We start from the raw sequence: 23,006 nt of genomic DNA, 5'->3' as shown, positions 1-23,006 counted from the left end.
GTTTATGGGGTTATTCGTTGAGCTTCTCTGGTAATTTGGGGAGGGGGGATTGTGGCGGTTGACGTCTTACGGGTCTCTGGTATGTGTACCACACCACAGAAAATGTCTGATAGTGGTAATGAACCATACCCGTGGCTCTTCCATCCGGTAACTCGTTGAGTGAGCAGATCTCTGGCTCAGTTATAAGTGGCAGGGAGAAGTGATTTGCCATTTAGTAGCTTCTGCCACGGGTTACCCACAACAGAATGGGTATTTATGATACAGGGACTGTGCTGCAACATTTGCAGTTTCGTTCAGTTACCCGATGATATGATCTAGTTTTGTTTGTGTGTGTGGGGGGTGAGGAGTCGAATAACGCCTGGCATCACTGTTGAAAATACTTTGAGATGGTGTAATTTGAGTATATGGGGCTTTCAAATGCTATGTGATGATGTGTATAGCTTATTTTTTATCCTACCCATGATTGATCACACAAGGTAGCTGAGGACAGACAAAACAAAAAATCAATTTTTTTTTCTGCCATCTTTTATTCAAACTTTGAATTCAATGTACAATTTTGTTTTTCCATTTCCGTAAATAAACAATAGCTATTTCTGAACTAGCGACCATAATTGTGAAAAATAAAGTGATCGATTAACCAAGTATATTAAAGTAATACCAATTTGGAAATAAATAATAAACATTCCCACGCTAAGCAAGGTATAACTGAACCAGGACAAATAAATAGTGACTCCGAAAACCTAAACATCAAAAATAGAAGAACAACTAGAAAATGTTGCGTAAAGGTTATTGTATGAAATGGGAGAGCGAGTTTCGCACTAATGAAGATATTTCTCCACCTTTTAGTAAGAATTTAAACTTATTGAAGAATGCATTTGTATTTGGAATACCACTGTTCATTTTTTCCTGATAAATATAATACTTCAAATGAAAGATAAGGAAATTCATAGGGCGTTTTACTTGAAGACGATAACCAAAACATATATCTTGCTTAGAGAAAACAACTTGCCTATTTAAAATTTTCTGCTCAACATTTAAATTGAAGTTGAAGGTAACATTACACTGCCAAAATAAATGAACTAACGTTTCATCTCTTTCACCACAGAACGTACACCGTGGATTATCCTCCTTATTCATTAAAAAAAGTAAATAATTAGTACCGAAAATACAATGTATAAAGCGAAACTGAAAGTATAGAATCTTAGTATCTCTAAGTGACTGGAGAGAAATCTGAAAAATATCTCTCCACTGAAGCTCACCTATATTGAAGTGCAAATTCCAGACAAAATTTGCATATTCTGTATTAGTATACTTTGTGGATGAAAATAGTCTTTGATATCACACTTTGGTGACTACACAATAATATTGACACAATCCTAAGAAAGCATCTTAACCAATGTAATTCTTCTGAAGAGGTGGTGATTCTTTTCAAATGACATATGGGTATACTTGTGATTCCTTTGTTCAAATCCTCAGTCTGAATGAACTACAAGTGCACACCAACTTGTTTTATATTGTATTAACTACAGCCGATGACATTTACCTTACTTAATCCCTTTATCTGGACAATGATCTTTATATTGTTTGACTGCAGGTGACAGGAATTTCTTTTGTCTCATGTACACACATAGATACACAGTCATGAGCCTGGTGTTCATGATATCATTGCGATATATATTCGAGCTTTTACTGTGTGTAGGTAGTGTAACCAGTTGCAATGTTAAACCGTATTGGTCAAATACTGGTTTACCTCACTTTTACTGTCTTTTTAAGGATATAACCCAATCGAAGCGCCAATATGTAAGCAAGTGGAGTTTGGTTAACAGGTTCAAGATTGATACTATCGTTCCTCTGTGAAAAAAACCTTTTTCTTTGGTCTAGTTTGTGTTCAAGGCAATACCCGGAATGTGCTTCTTACGAGAATCATATAAATAAGTTGCATGTCGCTGTCAAGAAAATAGAAGATTATAATAGGAAGGTCAACTTTTTGAAGGACAATTTAATATTTTATATCACACACAACTACTGTGATCCATTTCCTAGAGTATAAAAGGAGGGTTAAGTCAGTCAAGATCAATCAACAATATCTCGAGTGTAAGACAATATGTTGAGAGATAAGGTCTTCAATCAACAGCGTGGATTTATTTTTTATCTTTATTTGATGATGGTTACATTATCTTAACAGAACATATCCCTATATCTATAATTGTCGGAATCGTTTGGCGAAAACCACATCCTCATAACATCTTGTATCGCAAAGAATTGATTTTTTTTTAATTTTCTGATATTTTGAAGGTGCATCTGGCAACAGCAGAACAGATGATGGCATTCAGCCGAAAATATCTTTACATTTTTTAAACAATTGTCCAATTTATAACCACAGAAGAAAATAATATTTCTTCAAAAAAGATACAATTTGATGAACTTCTAACTACAGAGAACTTGGACAGTCATTTTTTCTAAACGTAATAACCAGATCAAATGGTGTGAACATATGTATAGCTATTGCACACGTAATGGGGATCTTCAACGATTTTACCGAGGGTGCTGTCATATAAATCCTAACTGAGATGTAGATACGACTTTTGGGACATAATGCGCGTGATCTATACTGTTTACATATCACTACAAACTTTTTAAAGCTCTTCAATTATCCTTTCTTGTCTGTTTCCCTGGTTCTGAACACATGGGATGTAATGTGGTTCAGTCTGCAAAAAAAAAGAACGGACCAAAATATTCTGAGTGATTTTTAGAGACTGTAACTTGTGAAGTTTCGCGGCACTAGAATGGACCGATATGACAGAGCCCTCTTTTAATTTAGGGCGTGGCTGAAGATCCCAATTGGTAAGTGTATCTTAAATGACGACACACTCAAAGAAAGGTTCAGTATTTTCACTTTAGCCCTTATTGTGTAATGTCAGTTGTACTGAACGCATGGAATGTAATGCGGTTCAATCTGCAAATAAAGAACGTGTTGAAATACGTTCTACACACGTTACACGTCTTTCAGAACTCAAAAGTACAAGACTTCATGTACGGTTACCTAACGTAAATGGTATCGTCATAAAATTAACTTAATAACACGTTTTGTTATATCTCCCGTCACCGATTATACAATGATATCACTGTCATTTCCCTGCTTTTGTATCGAATATTTCCTTTCTTTGCTATGGATACAAACATAACATACAGAGCTGCATTTAAGAAAGACAACGGCTTAATAAACTGTTGAACCATTCAATAGAAACTACAACGGTCTTATAGGAATTGCAAAAATGTTATAATGTACCAATTTGGAAATCACATCTCAGAGTGCGACGACAAAAAAACAGGGATACTATTAGCAGTTGATTATCCCAAAACCCTCTTCACCCTCCCTTCCCCTATTTCGAAATGCGGATAATAGTACTTAAATTACTGCACTTTCGTTGTTGATAAGCTAATAATATCAATTTTATAAGAAAAGATTAAAACTTTTAACAAGCTAATCTTTTGGTAACTTATCAATTATATATTACAAAACTCACTGTGGTTCACCATACAGTGAATGTGAGGCTCGGATTGACATTGACAAGAGTAATGCAAAATTTAAGAAATAATTATCAGTGTGTGTCTTTCTGTGTAAAGGCGCATATAACGTTTGTTTTCAAAATTGTTCTTAGATGTAAGGCTGAGTAATAGCGACCTGGTAGGATGGAGGGTCGTCATTAACACTGCCACCGTTGACTGGAGCTGGTTGCATGGCCATATTAACTACACCTGTATATGGACTTGCTACGTTAGCCTGCCTTGGGTTAGTAATCTGTAAGAAAGGTAAAATTATTACATTATCCTTTCAAGGAAACACTCACTATTACACCCTCAAAACCCCCAGAAAAACAAGTGAACAAAACACAACAAAAAACAAGCAGGTACATCATGGAGTTACAGATCTCATCCAAATATTTGGGTGTCTGATCAAGTATGAGGTCATTACTATGACACACAAAGTTGGAGAAACATGAAGATTTGTAATGATCTCTTTTATGTATTACATTTTAATACACTTCAAACATTCATTCAAGCAAATCATTCCTAGCTGGTTTGTTACTTTCATATAATTTGACATGTGCACAATAGCAAAAGTATGATATAAGTTTTCCTCCAAGTTATAATTTGCATTAATTTTGCTAAGCATTAAAAAACAGATACCGGAATAAAACTGTGACTGAATACGGCCAGTTTTGATCCATTTGCCTCCATTGGCCATTGACCATCCAGTGACCTTTCGTGTTTACATTAATTAATGTTTTGGTTATTTTACATCTGACGTTTGGCCATGGACGTCATAAATCACACAAATATGACCTCTGATCACGTGATCCTTGTCATTAATGCGTTATAAATGCGCAGAGTCTGATACACCTCATGGTTTGAGGGCTTCAGCAACTTAGAATGCAATTGTTATGACCAAAATGGTTAATTGACATTTCACATATGACCTATACCTTATGAAATCATAAGTCACGTGACACACTACGTCCGACACAGAAGTAGGCTAAATACCCACAGCTTGAATTTTGTCGTGTTTACGGTTAAGGAATATTATACGAAACGCGTTCCGCATAAATTTGTCCTTCCACCTCCTTTGATCTTTGACCTTTAAATATTAATATATTATATTATTATAATATATACCAAAAAATATAAATGCATATAAACCCACAATTTGTGAGGTTCGGCTACATTCTAATTGAAGGGGTTCAAGACCCAGTATTGCTGACACGTGTATACTTGCAACGCACACTTTTCGAATATGCAACATGAATACCTCCTCACTGACTATTCCTTCTCTACCATGTGGTGTATACATACTGATGGAACGAAGAAAACTCTAAAGAACAGCATCAAATTCTAAACGGGAGAAACATCGTTCAAAATTTGAAATTCGCATAGTAGCTCATTCAAAGTTCAACAATCACGTTGGCCTACAGACTGATAGTTTGGCTTTCATGCTTAGTGTGATAAATCAAGCTTAGAATAGTGTTTCGACACAAAATGCCTCCTAATATGTATAAATTCCAGTTTCAAAGTTGTTGTAGTGGTTGATTCATATACAAGACTGTTCAAATCGGCAATGAGTCTCATTTAGCCTACAATATACGGTTAGAAGTGTATTACAGGCCTTACTTATTAATTCTAACACCACTCAGCCAATTAAAAATATGAACCACGGAGAAACTCGTCACGAGCTCCTTACGTCATCACCGAATGTTTTAAGCCGTACAGCTGCATCATCAAGACGGCATGTGGAATTACTTTTACATGTTTGATTGATCAGCGGATGAATAAACCTCTAGAATCTTTGTAATACGTCAGTTGTACACTGAGTGCACATATATGTTTTTTAAAGACCAAAACGACATGTATAGCATCAACTGTTCATAATTTAATTTGGAATACTGACATGGTAGGATGAACACAGCTCATGCGTTTTGGCCCAGAAAGGGTTGAAAATAGAACTTTTACTTTACTACGTAATTATTCTTGTAACGCAACTAGTCCGGCGATGAATATTTTTTTCCCAAACTGAACTGACACTGAAATTATTTCCTCGATTCTGATTGGCTCTCAGCGAGCACGTTATATACTTTAGTATTCAACATGGATCCCTCCATACTCTTTCGATATCAGTATGATCAACACGAACAAACTTAAGATATTCACATTAGCAACTTTCCAGAACTTTTGGTAGGTATATATGAACGAAAGTATATAGTGCTCTTAACACAATGAAGCAACTATTCCCAACTACTGCGCCCATTATAGGCAGTCCTCGATCGTTTGTTTACTCGCTTGACTCCGCTCTACACAACACATGTAATGTAGCCTATTGTACTGTGTGCATACAACACAATTAAACAGTGCATTTGTAATTGTATACATGTAGCCGATGTGCATATGTACGAGTTGTTTGTGTACATCTGGAGTTACTTGGAGTACATGTGGGGATACTTTTAGTTTTATAATCATAAATTCAAAATGTATTCAGTCAATGAATCATGATAGGCCTAGTCGAATGTGCAGTGGCCATGAATACGGCGAGTGAGTGTGTGCCAGCCAGTGAGTGTACACAAATAAGGCATTTGACGATATGTCTGTGTCTTTTGACTTGTTAACTAGTTGTGTATAGCCTTATAACCTATACGTACGGAAACCTATACGGAAACTCATTGGCTCGCTGAGAGCCAATCAGAATGATGAAATAATTTCAGCGTTAGTTCAGTTTGGGAAAAAATAATATTCGCAGGCCGGCGCACAAGCTCAATAAAACTGAAGCTAAAACACAATATAGCATACATGCAAATTTTAGTGAACCAAGCAAAAACAGCTCTCTTACAACAAACCATTACAGAAAAGTTGTCGAAGGGATGCTGCTTAAATTTCATTAATTTATAAATCAATCAACAAAGTTGTAGAAATGTGTTTTCCCAAACTGAACTGACACTGAAATTATTTCCTCGATTCTGATTGGCTCTCAGTGAGCACGTGATATACTTTAGTATTCAACATGGATCATTTGTGCATAAAGTGGTACACATTTTCGTCACAATCGATAAATGTTGCATGAAAATTGGCTTGACAACTACTGACAGGGAAAAGTAGTAAATGAATGACGTCACTACTTGTGTACTGACTCTGCACTATTGGACTCCGGCCCGAAGAACAAGTCGTGCGTATGGAAAGCAATTTTAACATTTAATCGGGAATTTTAGATATCTTGAATTGTTTATTATTTTAACTATCTGAAATTCTATTTCAGATATCTAAAATGAAATTCGAGATATCTTAAATTTAATTAGAGATATCTGAATTGATTTCGAGATATCTGCAATTGAAAGCCAGATATCTGAAATGCATATGCAGAAATTCCCTATTAAATGTTAAAATGGCACGTATGGAAAGCCATTTTAACATTTAATCGGTAATTTTCAGATATCTGAAATTGAATTCGAGATATCTGTAATTGAATTCGACAAATCTGAAATTCTATTTCAGATATCTAAAATTGAATTCGAGATATCTGTAATTGAATTCGATAAATCTGAAATTCTATTTCAGATATCTAAAATTGAATTCGAGATATCTGCAACTGTATTCGAGATATGTGCAATTCTATTTCAGATATCTGAAATTGAATTCGAGATATCTGTAATTGAATTCGAGATATGTGCAATTCTATTTCAGATATCTGAAATTAAATTCGAGATATCTGCAATTGAATTCCATATATCTGAAATGCATATGCAGAAATTCCCGATAAAATGTTAAAATGACACGTATGGAAAGCCATTTTAACATTTAATCGATAATTTTCAGATATCTGAAATTGAATTCGAGATATCTGTAATTCTATTTTAGATATCTGAAATAGAATTGCAGATATTTTGAATTCATTTTCAGATATCTCGAATTTAATTTGGGATATCTCGAATTCAATTACAGATATCTAAAATTTTCTGGTATTTCGAGGTATCTGAAATTGATTTTAAGATATCTGCAATTATTTGTAGATATCTTAAATAAATTGGAGATATCTGTAATTTATTTTGAGATATCTGAAATTATTTCGAGATATCTGAAATTCCTTATTAAATGTTAAAACGGCTTTCCATACGTGCGTATATGCTACGTACATTATGTGTATATTGTGTATACTCTTTTTGTGTATACACTGCTGAAACACGTGGGGTGGGTGGGTGGAGAAGAGGGTTGGTGGGGGTTGTTGGATTCTACTATATATGATTGAACCAGAGACAAGCGAAGATGAGGATTTGTCTGGTTTGGATAATGACGAAAGAGAAAGAACGCTCCTCGGAGGAACAGACTGGCAAGTCAGGGTCTAGGCAAAAAGTAGGCAGAAAGCTAGATAGAATAAGCGGAGAAACGAATCGTCAATAAGAGGCCGGTACTCAGTGTTAATCGGACTTTTCAAAGGATCCTCGGCCCTCATGATTGGTATTTTTGTTTGTGGCATAAACATGAATTTTAGTGCTGCAAGTTTAATTGAAATAGATTACATGTCACTTGGCAGCTGGGTTGGAAACTTACCACTTGATGTTGGGGTACTCCATTTCTAAAACACGTGGCACTAGCTCCGATTATGCAAGCCACGAATTGCAGTCCAAACGAACTGCAAATTATGATGTACAAGAGGAATCGATCAATACCCTAGTAAAATTGAGAAGCAAAAGGCAAATATAAAATACTAGGCATGTATCAACCTGGAAACGGTTGTAATATGTAATCAACAGTTTCATCACAAATCACACGGCGAACATCTTTTGTTATTAATTAACCTTTGACCATACAAACATCAGTGTTTTAGTTTGAACATTGACTTTAACGTCATGGCTCATACAAGACACTTCATATAAACTTCAGCTGTTTCAAGACGATGCTTTACCATAATTCAGGTTAGAGGAATGTGAACAATAAATACTTTTTCATTTACATTATTGAACCATATTGATCTGAAATATTTTCATTTAATGCAAGGATGAACACAACCCTACCTATCCTGATAAAACGAGACGATGGCGTAGTTGAGAATCACTATATACATAATATATACTATAGCTATTGCAAAATGATGTCAATAGCAACCTTTCGTGTAAAGAAAATAAAATGTTCGTATGATTTCTATTTGTTTGAATAATATATAATGTTTCCTTGGTCCTTACGTTAGCATCTCCATTACATGCAGTTATAGTCGCCTGAAAACCAAGGCATAACCCACATATTAGTGTTGCAATGATGGCAAGAATCTTAAAAGTGATCACCTGTGAAAAGTAAAATAATGTATGTTAAAGACAATAATGATATCTATGATTTTAGATAGGAGTTGAATATTGCTCTGATAACTGATGATGTTTGAATAATAATAATAAATTACACTTATATAGCGCTAAATACAGCGTTTCAAATCGCTTTACAAAGTAGGAAAGAGACAAAGGAAATCAAGGAAAAAATAAAGAAACTAGGAATCAAACAGAAATGTTTTAGGTTGTCTCTTAAAATACAAAGGGAAGGAGAGTCACGAACGAGACATGGAAGTTTGTTCCAAACAGAAGGCGCAGCGACAGAAAAGGCACGATCGCCATAACGAGTGCGAGTACGTTGACCAGGAGTTAATTGCAAATGCGCATGATTGGAAGAGCGAAGCGAAGCTGTAGTTGACCGACGCAAAGGAGTAAGAAGGTCAGTGATATATTAAGGGCCAAGCCCGTTGATCACTTTGTATGTGAGAAGTAGGATCTTAAGCTGGATGCGCTGAGAGATGGGAAGCCAATGCAATGAACGGAGTACAGGAGTGATGTGATCAAACTTTTTAGTGAGTGAGACTAGGCGCGCATCAGCGTTTTGAATTCTCTGAAGGGGAGCTATATGAGAAACTGGCAAATTTCACAAACAAACTGTTGCAGTAATCCAGATAGTAGGAAACAAAAGCGTGAACCAGTCGTTCAGTTGAGCCTTGATCTAGATACCTCCTGAGTGTTTTAGCTTTATTTGTTGGATACGGGATAATCACGATTAGTCAAAATAAGAAGTTACAAAGGAAACATTCAAAAGGTTGGGTGGTAGGCTTTATACCAACTTTGATACGGCAAGTGAGTGTAGAGATTAGATTACTTGTTTCCCCCCACAACTGACGTCAATAATGAAATCAGTAAATAAGAGATATTTAGAAAAGTATGGATCTTCACACAACTTCAATAAATCATGAACCTCTCTATATTGTAATGCGCAACCATGCATATTGTACTATAACTTGTAGCAATATCCAAACAAACACGTCATAGTAGAAATACAACATCCACAACATTATTGATGTTACGCTGTCATGTAATTCCCAATGTTAATAAAATTACACTACATCTGGTAGCTATATTAGCGTTTTGGTCATAGGTGAAAACTTACGATGCTTTTCTTTCGTGTACTGGCAAGTCCGAAAGATCCTGTTATTATGGCGAACTGCAAAGAATGGAAATCATAGGAATAGCAAAAAATCAAACAGCAGCGATATTAGTTTTTAACAATTGTTGGTAGATATTAAAGGTGAAGCACACCCAGGCTACCATCAGTTCTGCCTCACAGGGCAGCAAACCCCTACCCACAACTGTGACGCTTATAAGATATTATCGCCTGTAAGTGAATGCAGCAGGAATTGTTGCGAGACATTTTTTCTCAGTTAGGTCATCTTGTTTACTTAAGGGCATTTAAGCTTTACAGTTAGGGTAGGACATCGACCGTCTCAACATCTACCACATTATATATTTATATTTAGAGGGGACGTCTAGTTCGTGTGTGTATTCATATATGTTTGTATGTATGCATATATGTATGTTTGACCTGAGCTAGGGTCTGATCATTGCAGTAGTATTTATCATGAATTTATTGATTGGAGAAGATTTTGGAGCTGGTGTTATGGTTTACGTTCGCGTAAATATGACAATAAATGCACCCTTTATATAGGTGACTAAAAACTGCCTGATGACATCTGTTATCTTCAATATGTATACGCCTACGCATAGTATATATATATATATATATATATATATATATATATATATATATATATATATATGTATATATATATATATATATATATATATATATATATATATATATATATATATTGTTTATATACAACACGATTTAACAATAGTTGTATCAATTGAGTGATCATACATCAAAGGTATCCTTAGGTTAGTGCGAGGTCATGAGAACGTATCAAACCATTATAATAATAGATGCCATGGATTGCATGGATGATTAGTAATAGAAAGGTTTTTCCCCAAACCTGTACCGTTTCTCAAAAGCCCACAATCAATAATTAATAGCTACCTACTTTACCAAGCAGGCTACGCTTGTATCGAATATCAGTACAGTGCTCACACTGAGGTTTACCTCAGTCAACACAAACTGTGGACGTTTTAACTTGTCACAACCACAGAACTATACCACATACATAGACGCTACTTCCGGCTTCTCGCTTGCAGCAACGAACAGCTCACTCAAAAGCATCAACCTACACTGATAGTTTACTATGATCAAAATTAGGCAGGGTAGTGGCGATTATAACGCCCTATTTAAAAGAATAATCTAACGGATTCTTGCGTTAGTACAGCACAGCACCTTACAAACAATCTAAAATTTGCATTCAGCTTAATTTTACTGAAATTTTCCGTTACACATGAACAAAGATGACCAATTTTGTGTTCGAAACGCATGAGACCGGCTCATAAATGTTCAAGACCCGTTTTCGCTGACGTCATGGACGCACTCTGATGGGTAAACAACACTGTCTCGCAATGTGTGTATGCAAGGAAAATACTTATGTGCCAGGCTAACGGTTGTTCTAGTAAACCTACAAAACCACCGGAAAAGAGTAAATATTTTAATAACCAACCCTCTCAAGGCACCGGCACAGTGGGAATGGCTTCCTGTCATAGGTACCGATGAAAATAAGTTCGGTTTCTATCACTATAGCAAGACTCGTGTCAGGATCACTTGAGGCATCATCTTAAGATAATTTTGAAGCCAGATTCGATTCTTACTCTGTTCGTTTAAAAAAACATCACGACATCACAATCCAGTCGTGCTGGGAGATTCTACTGCTAATGAAAGTTAGGAGGTGGGTCTTGAAAGGAACGCCACTAACAGTATACACGATGATCATAGAAGTTGTTGCCTGACTCATGATTGTTAATTGTTAGGCTATACTCTACACTGTGTAACAATACACTGTAGGCTACGCTTTATTGTGCAGGCTAGCCTAGTAGGAACAGCCTAGCCTGGTATCACACACTGTAACGCAACGGACACGAAACCCTAACCTTACTGTAGCCTAGCCCCAAATTTACTGTCCCTAATCCATGGTTGCCATCAGTGGAGTAAGTGTATGATCCTGGGGCTATTCCCTATGCTAAAATATCTTGCACTAGTTATGAATTAAAAGTTTCCCTGAAGTTAACATAGTTGGCACCAAGGATGAGAATAAAGAACTTACTAGGAGCTAAATTCATGAAACATATATCTCCCGGTTCCTGGAAATCTTGAGTCAACCAGGTGCTACTTTTGTATGTTACTAGTTTTACCTCACAACCTGCCTGTTTCCAGTTTGTTCAAACATTCACGAGGGTTTGCAATACTAGATTTTTTTGATGCAGTATTTTCTACTAACTATGCTCAAATTTGATGATTTCTTATAAACAACCGGGCATTAAAAGTACCACAAATTTCAGCGCCAAGTCCCTTTGGTGTGAAACTATGATATGCTGCTAACTTGTGTGAGCATGAGTCAGTTTGTTAAATATATGCAGCAATGTAAGTCTTCAACCAATAGTCCTCAATATACAGTAATATTGTACAGCTTATATACAGGCTGTTGTATCTAGTCATACGATATTAGAGCATGGCATCAGCCACTGGGTTTCTCGAATGGGCTCCTTGATCGACATTTCCCCCTCCCTACTTTAATATGGCCTGCTCGTAAACCAAACCTGTGTTGAAAGTCATGTCAAGTCTACTCCATATTTTAATTCTAAACCTTTCAGGTATGATTGGATACTTTGTTTGCATAACGTGTTGAGACATACATTCCAAAAGCTAAATCTTTCTCCCTTATCATTAAACAACCATCAAGTTTATTTTGTTTTAATGTTTCGAGGCGATGAGTCATCTTATACCAGTAAGTACCGTAAGGTAATCCTTGACTCCGTTCCTTGTCACGGAAAGGGCATTAACAACATGCAAGAAGCAGTCATGTGTTGCCAGAGCTCATCATTTGTTAACATACCATGTTAACAACAGACCGACACAGCAGCAAAATGAAAGTATAGAGGAATTACTCTTGTGCAAACTTATTGATGGTGATAAAGCAATTGATAAATGTTGCTAAATTTTGTGAATATGTTTTGAAGACAGAATTATTAAGGGCCAGAGTTTGGTTTTAACAGTCGATGTAATTTAGGCTGAAACTATGTTTGCAATGAAACGAATGTACGATAAAATAAGATTCAAATAAAGTGACCTAAATGAGTTTGATATGAGGATGTTTCATCTTCCATGAAATATTTTATATTGGTGCCCCCAGTAGCATTCCAGTAGCATTGAATATCGTCGAACAGTTAACAGTATGGTAGAAATAAGCTCATATATAAGTGACACATATTCAACTGAGTTCGTTGGAATGAAAGCTGTTATATAGCATCTTAACAATTATCAAGAATCAAAATTCTTAATAGAAACTAACAAAACGGACGGTAAACCGAAAAAACGAATTACATGAAGTAGGTGATATTTTTAAAAGTGCACTTACCGCACCATTCCAGAGTCCCCAGCCCACGCGATCATAATATGGACAATGGAGACTGTCACCCAAACATATTAAATAAGTAGCGATGATAATTTCAAAAACGCCACAAAGAATAATTATGGTTCCTGTTGCAAGCCGAAGTTCTGATCCTTTGAGGTCACCAACATTTTGAGGGACCTGTTGCTGTACAGCGGGTTGATGATTCAAAGGAAAGACTTGTCGAAAGTTAGGTAATTGAGCCATGTTTGTAGAACAACCGTTTATGTCTAGAAAGATAATCATAAAATCTTGGTTCACTGAATCAGATATTGCTTGTACTTGTAGAACTTTTTAATGTTTGTCATAATACATCAAATACAGCTAACGCTCAGTGATATTACAGAAATCGAAGTCTAGCAAGTAGTATAGCAGATATAAATTAAATTAATAAAGATTAACATCATATCACCTACAGGCCTGTATATATATATATATATATTACTAGGCCTCTAGGCCTGATTGGTGCACAAATGATATTCTTTTACCACTTGTGTTTAGTTGTAAAAAAACTCATTCGCAAAAACTCAAGCAATTGCTTATGGTAAATTATAATCGGTTGTACGCTGGTGGTATTTTGAAGGCCTGATAGTACCTATTTTAGGTATGCCATATTCTCTATAGGCCAACCTTACTGCGGAAGAAAACTTACTAAACAAATCTAGACCAAAGTAGTGGCCGTGTAGTATGTTCATTAATGGGAATTTTCTATTTTCAGATACTGATATAGATTGAAATTAAATTTCAGTGACACTTCAGCTAAAACTACCAATTCTGTAGCCCAGTTTTTTCTTGCAAGAAAACATGATATCTCCTTGATCATGAATTTCTAGAGAAAAGATTATGCCTAAATTCTGTGGAAAACTATCAACGTGTATGATATGTAAAACGTTGCAAGATGTGCCAAGAGATCAAAGCATCATTGTCCTGTTCACGAACAAGTCTCCATAGCATTCCTGTTAGTGGATTGTGGAAACAGGTAAATTCTCCAGCTGTTGTAATTGTACAGGTTGTCCACAACATGAAGGAAAGTTCAAGTTTAGTTAAAGTCTCTCTGTCTGGGAAAATTAATTATTTAAAAGTAGTCTGTATAGCCGTAAGTTCTGGCCACTATAATTGCTAGACTTTTTCAAAAAGTACTTTCCTGGAGGTCTTAACTACTCTTCGTCTAGGCTGATATTGATTAAGAATATTATATTTGTGACTATCTTCCAATTTCATGTTTTGATTTTCACTTCATTTACTTTCTTTGAACAAACTTATCTCTACAAGAATGACGTATTTAAAGTGTGAGAAACATGATGAGACAAACAAATCTAGCATATTGCAACCTACTCTGTCCTATTCGTTTTGTTCTTTTTGTTATTTTGGCTTGTGTTTTGTTTCTTTGATGTTTGCAGCTTTTTCTTAGGGGATAAAGTGTTTCCAAACGAATTGAAAATATTGGCTGTAAATTGATGATAAATGAATCAGTAGAGGTGTTTGAATAAGGAAGGGAGGTGGTGGCTGACATTGTTGATAGAATACAAGTATTGCTGCCCTTTTCAGAAACATTGCTTTCATTAGGAAAAGACACCGTGTCATTTTTTATGGGGATGTAGAGCCTAAAGCCTTATTACATATACGTTCGTATTTGAACCACTTTTTGTCCATTACGAAATATGTCATCATTAGAATCAAGGATCCTTTATCGCTGAAATTGCCTGGGTTCAAATACCATTTGTCTATACGAATGAATATTTGCTTAACGCAAGGCCATCGCAACGAGGTTATGGTCTTGAGGTTGGGGGGCACGACCCTTCCATCGTTTTGCCAAGAGAGAAAACCTTGGCTCGATGGTAGAGTGAAAAGCAAAGGAAGTGTAAGTACGTAAACAATAAAGTGGTAATGAAAGTAAAGAAATGGGTGTCAGGCCTGTACGGAGAGGGTGGGGACAGTGATGACATTTTCAAGGTCAGGGAAGTATCTTCCAGCTACCTCAGGGTTGTTACTAGCAAATAAAATATTTTAGAGTTCATCACATATAGTGTCACGGACTTAACAAGACTACTCTCCAGGACACAAATCGATAACTTACCATCCCAAATCACCCCCCTCCTTGCACTCACAATTCTGTGTATAGGCCTGAGTGTTGTATACATAATTGCCGATTTCGTTTAGAATGTAACTCCATCGGTTCCCGTCCTATAATGAACTATATGCACGGATGAAATTTCATGTTGGCTAGGCAAGTCTCGTAGACATATAAAGTACATTTACCATAATTGCTAAATCTTACCCGCTGTGTGTTGAGGAAACACGGCTACAATGAAGTATGAAATTCTTTAGGTTCGTAATCTTTTACCTCTGCAACTATTATTTGTTGTGGTTGTTGCCTGCCCTATCCTGTACCCGCCCTCTATTGGGGAGGAAGTTAGGTTTATGCGATCTCTCCCTCTGTAAAGATGACTATGAACGCAATGTAGTGGCCGAATACAACATGCAACATATACGGAGGATGAAATAGCAGCAACCACAACAAAAACATGATAACATATTTTACAGATGGAAGCCTTGTTAATTTTTCTTTTTTTTTATAGTTTTTTTGTTTTGTAGCAACGCACAACATCTCATTAATTTCCTGTACCATCAAACTATGTATGCATCTGCTTTTATGATTGATATAATGAATAGTTGCCTCTTGAATGTCGAATTGCCATCATTTTATGCGGGACATATATACTATGAAGTATTTGCGGATATTTTGTGCCAGGACATTTCGTCCGGCTGGACTATACTTGCTGTGAAGGAGGGGGGGGGGGACACAACTTTCAGCAGATAATGTCCGACCGGACTAAATGTGCAGGGGGATACTCTGTACTGTCACACCGGCACCTCAACGTTTCCATAGATATTTAGTATATTATACTCTGTGAAGCATTACATAACCTGCTATTGAAAACTGGCTAAAAAAGATAATAACTTAGTTGCAGTACAAAACCTTTACATTTGCCGGCACCTCAACGTTTCCATATTTATTTCGCATATTATACTGTTAACTTTACTTCACCTGTTATTAAAAACTGGCTAAGGCGGAACATAGATTACAACTGGCGCAATGTAATTACGCAGTTAACTTAATATGAGGACATATTATTTCGCATTGTGTATTATTGCGTGGACTCCACGCGCGTAGCCAAGGGGGTGTTTTGGGTGTTCAAACACCCCCCATGGCCCAAGTGCCCCCCACAAATATATGCAGAAAACACCAGTGACTTGGAGAGATACGCTAGTGATAATTATCGCACCCTCCTCCGGGCCTCACTCGAGTCTCTTCCAATCCTCCTCACAACGATGCACTTTGTACTGTATATATATATATATATATATATATATATATATATATATATATATATATATATATATATATATATATATATATATATATAGGTCAAACCGTTCAGGTTGAGTACCCTCTACTACAGAATGCGATAAGTTCAAGCAGCGGGCAGGAAACTCATAGTGAGTCATAGCGATGTCGTAACAGGTGCATCGCCATGCACAATAACGTTGTAGCTACCGGATATATATAGCTCAAAGGTCACGAACATCATATAGGCTTCATACGGACTATGAGCCGCTAGTGCCGATTTCCTAGATAGCGCACAGCTTGAATATTGCGAGACAAAATGAGTGACAAAAAGCGACAAAAGACCACGCTCCATTCTTTTTCATGAAAGAAAAGAAGGCAGAAAAACCGCCAAGAACGTCTAAATGGGCTAGCGTTGTTGAATATCCACAGAGATGTTCCTGTCAGCTAAGGGCGTAGGAACCGGGGGCGAGGGGGGGGGGCAGCCCCCAGTGAAAAAAACCCTTTTTCATTTCTCAATAAATGATAACAACATTCGTCATTTTACTCATTTATGCTATTCCCGCTTCCCTCATTGCTGAGAACATTTTGGCAGTAAAAAAATCTCATTTGGAGCACCAAATTGCATCTATAAAGCCAGGTGAAAATGCAAAATTATTTACAAAATGGAGTGGGTGTTGAAGTGTGCTATATTGCACCAACTTGCATCTGAGGCCACCTGGAAATGCAAAAAAAAAAATCCGTAGAGGAGGGGACACCCCCTCCCCTTAGACCCCTCCCCCAGGCCGGCCATCAGTCTTCAGCCCCCACTCAAAAGTACCTTCTTACGCCAGTGCAGTCAGCGCAGATGTCATTCTTACTGACTTGGCGAAGAAGCTGAGATTGGACTTTCGTCTGTAACAATTTCTCTATCGTCACGACTCACGGTTACAGTATACGCCCAACTTATACAAACTCTTAATTATCGCACTAATGGGATTTTAGTTTTACTTTTAGTGAGACTCTAAGAGAACCGTGATAGCAAATATGCCAAAATCAATGATGTGAGAGTACCGTTAACTCTTTGGGTTCCCAGTTTGCTTGTCAAAAGACTTGTACAGTCCAAACGAAGGGGAACTCTATAGGTCCGCAATTCCCTTGATCTTTTTATCTCTGATTCCCCAAATTATCCTTCTTACAGTTCAAACTTTTGAGTTGAAGTTGAACCTAGTTGCTTGTACGTTATATATCTTGAGAAAGGTATCTCTTTTAGGTTCGCATTTTCCTTGCATCAATAATTGAGTCTATATAGGATTACATTTTTCTGATGTGAATAGAATTATTCCACAAAATAATTATCAATATTCTTTTGCATGATTTGAGCTCAAACATTGCACCATTTAGCATCTAGAGGCGTTAAAATTCCATTTTTTCGCCAAACGGGAGGGGACACCCCCTCCCCTTAGACCCCTCTCTCATGTCAGTGTCCAGCAAAACACCCCCATGAAAAAAATCCTGGCTACGCGCCTGGAGTGGAGTTATATGCTGTCTAGAATGGTGGGATTTTTGCTTTAATTTTACACTTTATACAGTTCCTTCTGAGTGTGTCTTGGTTTGTGTAACACTAATCAATGGACACAAATATAATTAAATTAGCATACTTATCAAAGTTTATTAAATAGTCGTGTACATTAATTCCTACTGCTATGCTTTGCAACATCAAACAAAAATATAATAATAACATATATTCTATAATTTCAATAAAGCATGTATATAGGTTAGTGAGATGTGTGGCTCATGACTGTTATATATGTTTATATGAATTTTCCGAAATCGGACTTCAGTATTCCCAACTGACTTCGAGTTATATATTATAATGATTGTTTTCTAGAAAAAGGCAAATACGTCACCAAACAGGACCAGTATTGTTCGAAAAAGGTGAAACAATATTCCGACCTCATGATAACCCTTAGCTTTATTCGTATTGATGTAATGGAGTTATATCAACCGGAAAGCTAAACAGAACACCGGTACTCCATAACCAATGGTTGTATATGAAAATACATATTATTGAATACCAGAATGAATAAAACAATATTCCTTACAATTACTTAGATCACCTACCTTAGTCTTGAAGGCACAAATTTCTTTAGTAGGCCTAACAATTTAACAAGTTGATAACTCACACGTTTATTGTGGAAGTGAAAAGGAAGACCTTTCAGTAGGGAATGACTTTGTTCGTGATGATCATGTGGCTTTTACATAAAGTAGTAAAACTGTTTGTACGGAACGCTCAAGGAAATGAAAAGTTAGATCTACATCAAAGTACATCTTCCAAAAAAGGGCATATCATTCATGTAACGTCCGGTTAATCCAGCAACATTAATACGATGATAAACTGGTGTTGACACTAAAGAGACTATCTCCATAGATATTTAGTATATTATACTCTGTGAAGCATTACATAACCTGCTATTGAAAACTGGCTAAAAAGATAATAAATAAGTTGCAGTACAAAATCTTTACATTTGCCGGCACCTCAATGTTTACATATTCATTTAGCATATTGTTCTGTGAACTTTACTTCACCTGTTATTGCAAACTGGCTAAGGCGGAACATAGATTGCAAATAGCGCAATGTAAGTACGCAGTTAACTTACTAAAAGGACATATTATTTCGTAGTGTGTATTATTGCGTGGAGTTATATGCTGTCTAGAATGGTGGGATTATTGCTTTAATTTTTCACTTGATACAGTTCCTTCTGAGTATGTCTTAGTTTGTGTAACACTTATCAATGGACACAAATATAATTAAATTAGCATACTTATCAAGTTTACTAAATAGTCGTGTACATTAATTCCTACTGCAATGCTTTGCAACATCAAACAAAAATATAATAATAACATATATTCTATAATTTCAATAAAGCATGTATATAGTTTAGTGAGATGTGTGGCTCATGACTGTTATATATGTTTATATGAATTGTCCGAAATCGGACTTCAGTATTCTCAACTGACTTTGAGTTATATATTATAATGATTGTTTTCTAGAAAAAGGCAAATACGCCACCAAATAGGACTAGTATTGTTCGATAAATGTGAAACATTATTGCGACCTCATGATAACCCTTAGCTTTATTCGTATTGATGTAATGGAGTTATATCAACCGGAAAGCTAAGCAGAACACCGGTAGTCCATAACCAATGATTAAATATATAAATACATATCATTGAATACCAGAATGAACAAAACAATATTCCTTACAAATACTTAGATCACCTACCTCAGTATTGAAGACACAAAATGTCTTTAGTAAGCCTAACAATTTAACAAGTTTTTAACTCACACGTTTATTGTGGAAGTGTAAAGGAAGACCTTTTAATAGGAAATGACGTTGTTCGTGATGATCATATGGCTTTTACATATAATAGTGATCATATTTACTGCACTTGAAAGCCCTCTTGAACTTTCTACATCACAATATCCTGGTGGTATTGCGTGGAATTGGTAAACAATCTGAAAATGAATACAATGGTTGAATAAATATTAAGAATATATCACTATCACACTTTTACAAACAACCCAAGATAGTTCACAAGTTCGTGAACCAGTTATTGGGTGACCCACAGTATTCTAGAAACAGGAAACATGTGCCATATGTGTTAACTGCAATAATCTTCTTATGAAATAACGCATCATGTTCTCTTTCGTAAGACAGCCTGCATATATCGATGGGTTATGGCACAGCAGGTACAACGTCGGTATTTGGGGCAAGCATTTCTCTATTGGTACTATATTCCCCTTGATGATAAAGTGACCTGGTATCATTAATTTACTTGAGCAGTCCTTAAATTAATGTTCTTTTCAATTTCGACAGGGCAAAGAATGAATCTCTCTAAGCAAAATAAGCCAATTGGCCTCAAACTGCATGGCAGAAGATCAGTCCCAAAGATACAATATTACAGTTACAACATTTGGGTGGGAGTTGTGGGACATAGCCCCACCACCCTCATCGTTAATCGGGGTAAAAAAGTTCATTCAGGGGAATTTTGTTTTATATTTTATTCTGGAAAAAAATAAGAACAGTGCTGCGGGTATACATCTTCTATTCAACCACGCCTGCAAAATCAAAAACTTGAGTTTAAATCCAATTATGCACCTAATTTATTGTATAAATATTCAGAATGTTTATTATTTGACGTCTATTTTTTTGAGCGGGGGTGCTGGTGTCAAGGGTACCGGAGGACCTCCTTCCATCACCTCTGTAAATTCTTTAATCCGCATCTATCCCCCATCCACCAATATAGGTTTCTCCCATAGAGGTCTACCTACATCAGTCAAGGATTCGAGAACTTTTTCCCAACCCCCCCCCCCCCCCGCAACATTTGAAATCATACGCACACCACTGATGACATAAATGGCCTTTCCGAGTTTGACGCTCATCGAATTCGTGGACGAAGTTTAGGGGAGTTGCTGCTACAAAAATTGACATATTGGATTATTTGCATAGATAACAACCTCTTTTACACCCTACTCACTCTAATAAATGATCGTTGACAAAAGAGTGTTGATGCCAATGTAATATCATATAGAATACTAGAACTGTATTTCAAACAACTCTTAAAACTTGCCCTAAACACTATTAAAAGCAAGTGAATCACAAATCATAACATATGCAATCATTATTAAACATCACATTATATAATTTTTCTGAGTGAATTGACAATATGGTATGTAATACATAAGGATCACTGTTATGCCCCATCAATCATCTAAACCCAAATCGTACATATTTTGACACGCCTGGTACTTTAAACCTTTAAGCGTACGCTATTCACCTCTAACAACCTCACTTTAAAGACGGGAAATCGCTAACTTGATTCACAGGCAATTCAACATAGCCTCGCCTACTATGCTAGCACGTGTAATCTCCCCTTGGTACTATTGCCCTGGTTATCTATGATCATTCTACACAACCTACACTCACAGCAACCGTTAAGACATTCACATGTTATATATCTAACTTATGTTAAAATACTCTCTTGTAAAGGATTCCATAGAGTCATTTTTTTTTAAATTTGCCCCTCCCTTGCCCTGCCTTTGAAATTATGTGCGCGCCACTGCTTCAAATCTTAGTATTATTTTATTTTGCTTTAGTCTAGTTTAGTTGAAAAAGTGGGACACTCAAGTCCCCATCAAGGACCCTATAGTAGAGAGAAAAACTGAAGACACAAAAAATCAGACCCGATTTCAATGCTTAAAGTGATTGTCTAAAGCATTCTTAAACCCATTCACACTACTAACAAGTACAACTTTCTAAGGCACACTCTTTCACAACCCTTTTAGAAAAAAAGAAGTCATACCGAATATGAATCCTACTTTGTAACTTTTGGAGTTTAAGACAATGACCTCTAGTACAAGTACTATTGGCAAAAATGGAAAAAGTTAGTGCAGGATAAATTGTCAAAACCCTGCACAATTTTGAAAACCTGAATCAAGTCACCACGTAACCTCCTTAGCTAGTATTAATTAACATCTTTGTAATATTATTAATTACCATCTTTATAATACCTGAATATAATATTTAACTTTCTGTATTGATTATGAGGTACATCATCAAAACAGGCACCTTACCATACGTTACTCTCCTTAGGGTATAACTTCCCAGTTTCCAGTCCATGTCACCATGTGACTGGAATATACTCCCTTATCTAACCGTAACAGCAGTGAACTGTATGTTCTTTGTCTGAACTATAGTTCCAATGACCTAGACGTTTGGCAGTATGTAAAGAATCAGTTAAGTTCGATGGTTCAAGAGGGGTCAATATGTTCAACAGTATTATTTCTTAAACATTGGTTGATGATCGATAGGAAGGGCTCTGTTATATTTCTTGTGTTCATGGGAAATATGGAATAAGAGATTTAGAATTAACGAAACGGAACGTAAACTACTTCTGTAGCTATGGAGTGTCATACTTTTGATTTACATAAGAAAACATTATCAAAAGGTTCCAAGCAGATTCCCCCCCCCCCCAAAAAAAAACGGGTTTTTGGTTGTGACAAAATGGTTGGAAAATGTTCAAAAGTAGGAATTTCATAATTGGTAAAAACATTCTTAAAGTGTTCATAGATTATTCAGTATACAGAATATTCTGATATATACTCCCAGTAAACATGTTAACAATTGGTTACCTTTGAGTATTCATACTACTTCAGAATGTTCCTAAATAACTTAAATAGTAGGGTCTCATTGTAGAATTTCAGATAATGCTTATTAA

General features: G+C 36.2%; 1 protein-coding gene across 4 annotated transcripts; it reads right to left on the bottom strand.

The window, feature by feature from the left end:
- Positions 1–515: 515 nt before the first annotated feature.
- Positions 516–20,147, bottom strand: LOC139974110 (uncharacterized). 4 transcript variants are annotated; one of them, XM_071981035.1, is made up of 7 exons: positions 20,012–20,147; positions 13,565–13,626; positions 13,364–13,528; positions 9,961–10,014; positions 8,724–8,822; positions 8,092–8,211; positions 516–3,802 (listed from the first exon to the last, which is right to left on the bottom strand). In XM_071981035.1, the coding sequence occupies exons 2-7, from the start codon at positions 13,601–13,603 to the stop codon at positions 3,659–3,661; spliced, it is 621 nt and encodes a 206-aa protein (XP_071837136.1). In that variant the 5' UTR covers positions 13,604–13,626; positions 20,012–20,147; the 3' UTR covers positions 516–3,658. The 4 variants fall into 4 exon arrangements, with proteins under 4 accessions (XP_071837136.1, XP_071837135.1, XP_071837132.1 ...); XM_071981034.1 differs by lacking the exon at positions 20,012–20,147 and adding an exon at positions 18,849–19,130; XM_071981031.1 differs by having other exon boundaries at positions 13,364–13,626.
- Positions 20,148–23,006: the final 2,859 nt, after the last annotated feature.

This window comes from Apostichopus japonicus, chromosome 9 (genome assembly GCF_037975245.1).
Source record: "Apostichopus japonicus isolate 1M-3 chromosome 9, ASM3797524v1, whole genome shotgun sequence".
Taxonomy (NCBI): Eukaryota; Metazoa; Echinodermata; class Holothuroidea; order Aspidochirotida; family Stichopodidae; genus Apostichopus; species Apostichopus japonicus.
Note: the sequence above shows the minus strand (reverse complement) of the source record. Positions and strands in the feature narration are given on the sequence as shown.